The following is an 8,405-nucleotide window of genomic DNA, read 5'->3' as shown; positions in this document are numbered from 1 at the left end:
TTGAGCCTCCCCTGCCCCTGCACATCAGATGTGGGGTCACATAAGCTGAGTGATGGAGAAAAACTGAGGGAGAAGATAAACATTGGAATACAAGTCAGTATTAGGCCTCTTTCACACGACCGCTCCGGTTCTTTTGTCCGCTGCGGCACTTTTTCTTTTTTTACGGACACGGATGACACTTGTGTCATCCGGTACGTATGTCCGCATATCATCCCATCCGTTTGCGGATGATATACGGACATAATGTATGTCTATGGGATTGCGGATGTCAGCGGATGACACCGCTGACATCCGATTTTGCGTCCTTTACGTTTTTTTAATGGAGGAAAAATAGGGTTCTGTTCTGTTGCAAAAAACGGAACAGAACTGAAAGGACACAAATCAGATGTCAGCGGATGGTCATCCGCTGACATCAGCAATCCCATTGACAAGCATTATGTCCGTATATCACCCGCAAACGGATGGGGTGATATACGGACATACGCTCCGGAACGTCCGTGTGAAAGAGGCCTTAGTGTGCAAAAGTGTATTTGCTTTGGAAGAATAAATCACCTCTAACGTTGGGTGTCCTGTATGGACTTGTGGATGTTGCTGCATTATGTAGAATTATTGGAATAGTTTTTACATTTTAGAATGGGGTGCCTTGAGACTGTCCATGGTTTTTAAAGGGTGCCTTGACTGAAAAATGGTTGAGAAACACTGGTGTAAAATATTGGTTGACGTTGGCATGAGTATGTCCTTATATGTTTAGAGATAACCAGTACAATTTTTGTAATGCTTTTACACCCTGTAATGCCCCATTTGCTCCAGTCTTTGGACTGCTGTTATAGCCTCAAGGGGGCTGCCCTCCAGTTTTCCATATGCCTAGTGTTTATCTCTGCTGTACATAGCAATATAAGCCTAGGTTGCTTTTTTGCTAGCTCATGTCCCTCAATGGACTCTGAGAAAAGCATTTTATGATGTGTAAAAAAAATCCAACATTTTGGTTTACTTTATGGGCCTTGCCCATCACATAGCAGTTGTTTCATACTTCCTTATATTCTCATACAGGAGCCTTTGCTTTTTAGGTGTGTATTGACACTTCTGCATGTAAAGATGGAAAAAAATAGCCTAGCTTGTAACCAGTAATCTAAATTATCACACCTATTTCTTCCTACTACTGTGTGTGTCTATGAGGGATTTTTTAAGCATGTGTGTTTATTATTTTGTACAGGATTTCCAGATTCAGCAGCTAGAGCGCAGGCTATCACGTTTAAAAGGTGAAGTCAACACAGATGAGAAACATGCCTTGGAGACAAAAGTATCTGAACTTACAAAAGCATTAGATGAACGCAAAGCCTCTCTTAATATTTTGAACACCCAACACAAAAAGCTTCAGGTAAACAAATGTTACAGAAAGTACGTGTTTTTTAAAAAATAACATACAGGTGAAACTTTATATGGGAGTGTTCAGTGGGGGATCCCATTACAAAATTCCAGCCTGTTAGATATTTTTCTATTGCAATACTGTCATCCTATTGTTTTATATTGTGGACAGTTGTACCCCCACTTTATTATTATTTTAGTTATTATTTGAATTCTGTGAAAGTTTCACACCTCAACTTTATGGCAGTTTCTTCTGTAGTAGATATACTCTGCAATAACTGGTTTTAGGGTACCTGTAGACATGAGATGACAGTTACTTAAAGCTGACCCAAAGCAAACCTGGTTAGCAGTTGGTTAACAAGTGGTTCTTAAGGCAGAAGGTTTTTTGTTTTTCTTTTACCATTAAGGTAAAGAAAACCTTTTGCATGCAGCTTCCCCCCCCCCCCCATACTTACCGATCTCGGTCCATCGATGTGCACGAGAGCAGTAGCTCTCTAGGCTTTCTCTTTGATCATTGGACAGAGAGGCAACAGCAGGAACCATTGGCTCCTGCTGCTGTCGGTCACAGCCAGTGAGTGAGGGGGTAGGGCTGAGCCAGTTCTGTGTGTCAAGGGACACACAGAGGTGGCTCAGGAGTGAGCATGCATAAGTGCTCCCATACCAAGTGTCTTTCTATGGGGGCACTCAGCAGGGGGGGAAGAGCCAGGAGCACCGGCAGGGGATCCTAGAGAAGGAGGATCTAAGCTGCTCTTTGCAATACAATTGAGCATGTTTGTTATCTTTAAAAAAATAAAATTCTTGCCTTTACAATCACATTAAAATCAAAGCATGCCTTGAATGAGAACTGTTACAGTTGCTAGTGTGCTTATGTCAGCTCTCAACCCAACTGTCAATGGCTATAGTGTCATAGCTAATCACATTTATTTGCAGTACCATGGCAACTGCGGATCAAACATAGGCTAAGATGACAGCTGCCTTGTCTGTAAAGGATACAAGGGTTTAGTTTTTGCTTTAATGCATTGTTTCATATATATTTGAGTGGCCTTCAAGCCAACCAGCCATGTCAGGAAGAACAGTCCATAGGGAAGGTTAGAAAAATCCTCCTGATACACAGGTGCTGGTAATTTTGTTCCACGCTCCAAGTAGCAAAATAGTGACAATCAAGTCCTGAGAATATTCGATTTACTAATTTTTGATTCTTCTGAATATTCACAAAAAGATCTGTTTGATTTATGGGAATCACTCCTTTCAGGAATCTAGGCAGTTATAGTTCAATTAGCATATTTTTATATGCAGATTAGACATACACATACAGGGTATAAAAATGCAAAAAATGATTCAGTTACCCCTACTTTCAAGTACTTGTACTCTGGAATTCACTGCCAGTAGTGTGACCAAAAGGTAAGTGTATCATGTTTGACAATTGACCGCCTTCTGCAGGCTGCTGGCAGCTTTTTTAATACTACTATGACTGAGTAATATTTGTATTTGTTCTTTGCCTGACTGTATTATCTGTTCTTAATAGGGTGATGCACGGTACATTAAAAGGGAGCTGGAAAAAACTGGCCAAGAGAAGGGAGATCTGAATAGTAAAGTGGAAGAACTTAAGCTGTTCAACACCATGTCTGATAAATCACTGAAGAAGCTCCGAACATCAAAACAGGTAATTCACATCTAATATTGTTTCTTAGAAAGGCTATGTTACAACATCCACATATGTGGCACTCTTATATCTGAAACGTATGTATTGTTGGAAATAAACGGGGGAACAAATTATTAAATTGTTTATGTCTTTTTAAAGACTATATGTAAAAGTGGTAAGTTTAACCACTTCACTCCCTTAGGACATCCACATACATCCCCAGGTTGAAAGTGGTTATACCAGGATCATGGCTGCAGCTGCAGATGCCTTTGAGGGCAGAGCTTAATAGACCCCAGATCTTTCAGTAAAAAGAGTACCTGTCACTGCCATGCTAACAAAAAGGATGTTGTTTATCCCTTGTGACAGGAGTAAAGTGGATCCAAAAAAATGGGATCATGGCTGCAACCAACTGCAGATGCTTTTGAGGGCGGAGCTTAATAGACCCTAAATCTCTCAGTAAAGATTACCTGTCACTGCCCATGCTATCACAAGAGATGTGGTTCATCATTTGTATTAGCAGTAAAGTTGATCCAAAAAAAAATAAATAAATAAAAATAAAGGGTCAGTTTAAAAAAAAAAATAAATGTAAAAAGAATTATTTAAAAGCACCCCCATCCCCCTGTGCTCGTGTGCAAATGCACACACGTACACGTAGGTCCCGCTTGCACATGTAACTGGTGATCGTACCACACATGTGAAGTATTGTCACAAACATCAGAGCGAGAGCAATAATTCTAGCACCAGACCTCCTATATAACTCTAAACTGGTAACCTGTAAAGGCTTTTAAAGCATTACCTATTGATAATTTAATGTACTCTAGTTTGTCTCCATTCCATGGGCGTGCACAAATTTAAAGCACAACTTATTATCTTGTTACTCGGCTTAACATCATCTTTTATATTTTACCCAGAAAAATAAATGGGTATTATATTGTGTTTGTGTGCACTAAAATTCAGGGTGTATTTTTTACCTGCAAAGTTGCATTTTAAAAATGGCTGCACAAATTTTCGAGCAACATAAAAAATTGCAACAACTACCATTTTGTTCTCCAGGGCCTCTGTTTTCAAAAAATGTATATGTATTTAGGGGTTCTAAGTAATTTTCCAGCAAAAAAAAAAAAAAAATGCAGATGTATTTGAGAAATGTCAGAGTTGACTGGGTGGCAAGTTGGTAATTTAAATATTTTTTTAGTATGGTAATGGTAAAACTCCTTGCTTCTATTTATAGTTTAGAATTGCATATATATATATATATATATATATATATTCGTGTGGGCACCTGTAATCTTTCATTAGACACTCAGGTGAAATATGGTTGAATGTGCACTTATTGGTATATTTAACGTAATCATTATCAAAAAGCCTTTCTCAGTGGTTGTAATATATATTCTGATAACACATTGCTTTTCTTTTAGGATTTAATGGTTGAAGACAATATTCTGAAACTGGAAATCCATCGGTTAAAGGACATGTTGTACAGTAAAGCAGATGATGTTTTCTCACTGGAGAAGCGCAGGTTACAGTTGCAGACTGCGATGAAAGAGCGAACACAAGAAATTGCTGTGCACAAAGAAATGCTGAAATCTCAGATCAGACTTGTAGACCAGGAGCGGCAAAGTATAAGGTATTTATACAGTCAGATATAGATGTACAAGTATAGCAAAAATATAGTGGAATTTTTTTTTTTTTTACTTTAGGCTGGTCATAGAAGGGCAGATATCTCTCCTTAATAATGGGCAGTTATACATCTGCTCTGTTAGTATGATCTGCAAAATTCCTTCTGATTAGACTGACTTGTAAGTAAGTAAGTGGCAGTGTGAGCAGACACTTAACACTTTTCTTTACTAATGATATCGTCACTTGATTAAAATGTATTAAGGTACACCAGAATTGTTATATCATAATGGTTTCCTTTATAACTCACTGTTATAGTGATTGTAAACGATCACCCTGTGTAAAACAACACATTCAATTTAAAATAGAAACGAAAAGCAAACCATTTTTGTATAGATAAATATATGTATAAAAAAAATGATTAATACCTTTTTTAACTATTTTTATAAGTGATTGCATTCCCTCTGTTCTCAGCTGTGTAAGAGCTGGGGGGGGGGGATACTAAGGGGGGGGGGCACTAACAGCAGAACACTAAGCTTCCCAGTAAATAGCTGTGCAGCCTGGGAGGGGGGTGTTAGGACAGGTCTGATCATTGGAGAAGAGCACACTGAGTTCCCAGCATAGCTAGAGAACTGACCATAGTGTGCTCTCCTGCTTAGTTTGGTCAGTTTTTAATAGGAAATCAGAGGGACTGGCAAGAACACCAGGGATTTCACATAAAGGAAGCAATACAAAGAGAACAGGTTACTTTTTCATACAAGTACATGGTACAGCAGGCACATATCAGGAGTTTGAAGTGTTGAGGTAATAAAGTAAAAAGATGGAATAGGAGAGATCAAAAAGAAAGCAAAAAAATTAAGATTGATCGCAATTCTTAAAAAAAGTAAAAAATACATTTAAAAAAATCTAAAACTTTGAAAAAATTAGCATGGAATCCCATCCACATAAAATCCACTCAGCATAAAATCAGATAACAAATTGCTTGCCAGCATGATCTGTTCACAGTAATTTGCTCTATGCTTTCTTACTAAGAACTACAATATAGTGATGACAGTTGGGTAAAATTACTATACACATTGGGGTTGGTTTAGATCCAATTCACACCAGTGCGTTTTAGCACAGCTGTAAAACACAGATCAATTGAAACTCATGTGAAAACAATCATTTCCAATGTGTCCTTTTCACGCCATAATGTTGCATTGCGGTAAAATGCAAAATGTATCTCAACTGGCGTCAAAATATGTCAACAGAACGCGTTAAAACAAGACTAAAATGAATGGTAATGTTCATGCATTTTTGCGTAAATCAGTGTGCATTGGCCCTTACTAAAACTGGAGAGAGTGCAGCTGTGTATGGTAGCCAATCAGCTTCTAGCTGCAGCTTTTTCAGATAAGCTTTGACAAAATAAAAGTGGAAGCTGATTGGATTCTATGCAGAGCTGCAACAGGTTTTGCACTCTACAGTTTTAGTAAATCAACCCCATTGTTCAGTTAGCAAAGCAAGTTTTCATTGAGCATTGATTGATGACGTCAATCATGTTTTGTTAAAAATCCTGTTGTTTTTCCCTTTTACATGTTTGGGTTCACCTACATTACTGTCACTCATTTTGTAAAGTGAACATATACATTTCAACATGAATATTCACTTTTTATAAATAGCCTTTAGTAAATCAAATCCATCGCTTCTATTGTTGATCCTCTAGAGCAGGGGTCGGGAACCTTTTTGGCAGAGAGAGCCATGAACGCCACATATTTTCAAATGTAATTCCATGAGAGCCATACATTATACTTCAGGGGTCGGGAACCTTTATTTAATATTCATATTCATGAGCCACAGCTATACAGTGAGTAGATGGAGCCGTGTGAAAGTGCCTGGAGTCCGGTCGGGAAGAGAGCAGAGCAGGCAAGTATGCAATGAGACCGGAGTGGTGAAGCACCTGCAGGCCTGCGAGTGATGGAGGTGAGTATAGGCCCTGAGAAAATGGCGGCCGGCCACTGAAGGCCTCAGAAGTGGATGTGAGAGGCAGCTCCCGTGGGTCCCCAGGTGTCAGAGGGCAAGGCGATCGTGTCTGTCGGGGCACAGGGAGCGGATGGCAGGTCTCCTTACCGGGCAGTGATTGCCAAGGCCCTCAGATGCACAGCACACGAGCCGGCGGCGGTACCGCGAGTAGGCCGCGGGGCCTGTAGTGTGGCAATCCGGTCACCCAGAGACGAATTGAGGGTAGAGGTGGGTAGCCCACAAAGTGTACCATCGATGGGTGCAGAAATCTCCTTGGCACCGGGCACAGCTACACGGATGGCACTGGATTTAGTGGTAGACGGGGCGGAGCTCTGGGACTACACCTCCAGCGCGGCTCACGTCTGGACACGCCCCCCTTTATTAAAGATTCGTCTGCGAGCCAGATGCAGCCATCAAAAGAGCCACGTCTGGCTCGCGAGCCATAGGTTCCCGACCCCTGCTCTAGAGCAGTGATGGCGATCCTTGGCACCCCAGATGTTTTGGAGCTACATTTCCCATGTTGCTCATGCTCTCTGCAGTGTAGTCATCATGGAAAATGTAGTTTCAAAACATCTGGGGTGCCAAGGTTTGCCATCACTGCTCTAGGAGAAATGTTCTTATTGCGTTCTGCACAAAATATCAGTTGCTAATGGAATACCTAGGAGACTTCACTACAATGCACCCCATCCATACTGTATTACACCAATATTACCTTCTCAATTGCATCACATTATTCTATACAGTATATCTCCAGGGTAACTGTCTGGAATAGAAATACAATTAAAAAAAGGGCAATAAAGGGGAAAAAAGGGAAAAATTATTTTATTATATCATTTGCATAATTGGTATTTTTGTTTTTTCTTTTTTTTTTTCCTCCTTTTTTCTTTTCATTTTATTTTTAGCCTTGAGAAGCCTCCTGGGTATTCCATTAGCAACTGATATTTTGTGCGGAATGCAATAAGAACATTTCTCCTAGAGCAGTGATGGCAAACCTTGGCACCCCAGATGTTTTGGAACTACATCCAAAAAATCCAAAACGTATGCAATAAAAGTAATATTTGCGATCACAATGTTTCTGAAACTTCACTGCCAAATATCAAAAATTGATATTTGATTTTGGATATAAACTACTGGGTTGAGTTCATCTCCTGGAGAAGCCAATTTTAAGAATTCCCCCACCATGATTTGTGTATAAGGCCTCCCCTTGACTATAAGCTCAGCTGTTTCTCAGAAATGGACTTCCAGTCATTTGTATCTTTTAGGTTATGCAAAAACTATTAGAGGAGCATGATGCCATAATTTTTCTGTGTAATGGCTAAAGAGCCATTGTTGTAATTTTGGAGGATATTCGCAAATGAATAACTTCACAATACAAGCAGCTAGAGATGCCAAGGATGGCTTGTTTTAAAACTCTTTTACTGCTTTTTAAGAATATGTAAATAATTTAATGTTCATAGACTGGGTACAGGTGCACTTTAAGGTCAACTATATTCTTCAGCTACTTACAAGCGAGTATGCCAGCCGCAGGATTGCTCTCTTGATTGCTGTTCACGCAGATATTGAAAAACAAGCTGTGACCGCTAAGCACTTCTGGCCAGTTTGTAAGGCTTAGAATTACTGAAGAAGGATGAATGTTGAGACTCTAAACATGCTGGCATTTTTGTCTGATTTGTGAGCAGAAAAAAAAGGACAAAACTTGGAACATTCTGTCTTTGGATTGTTTGGTGATCTTTCACTTCTTTTGTACAAATAATGTGGCAGTTTCTCTTAAATAATTTAAATCAAT

The 8,405-nt window shown here is 39.6% G+C and overlaps 1 protein-coding gene across 1 annotated transcript in view; it reads left to right on the top strand.

Annotated features, from left to right (window-relative positions):
* CCDC39 (coiled-coil domain 39 molecular ruler complex subunit) overlaps positions 1–8,405 on the top strand; it is a 70,799-nt gene that overhangs the window by 25,708 nt on the left and 36,686 nt on the right. The window contains exons 11-13 of the mRNA XM_082252578.1: positions 1,214–1,378; positions 2,891–3,028; positions 4,423–4,631. Coding sequence (XP_082108704.1) covers positions 1,214–1,378; positions 2,891–3,028; positions 4,423–4,631 — 512 coding nt within the window. The remainder of the gene's footprint in view (positions 1–1,213; positions 1,379–2,890; positions 3,029–4,422; positions 4,632–8,405) is intronic.

The sequence above is a fragment of the Pelophylax lessonae genome, assembly GCF_965119305.1.
Source record: "Pelophylax lessonae genome assembly, chromosome: 3".
NCBI lineage: Eukaryota > Metazoa > Chordata > Amphibia > Anura > Ranidae > Pelophylax > Pelophylax lessonae.
Note: the sequence above shows the minus strand (reverse complement) of the source record. Positions and strands in the feature narration are given on the sequence as shown.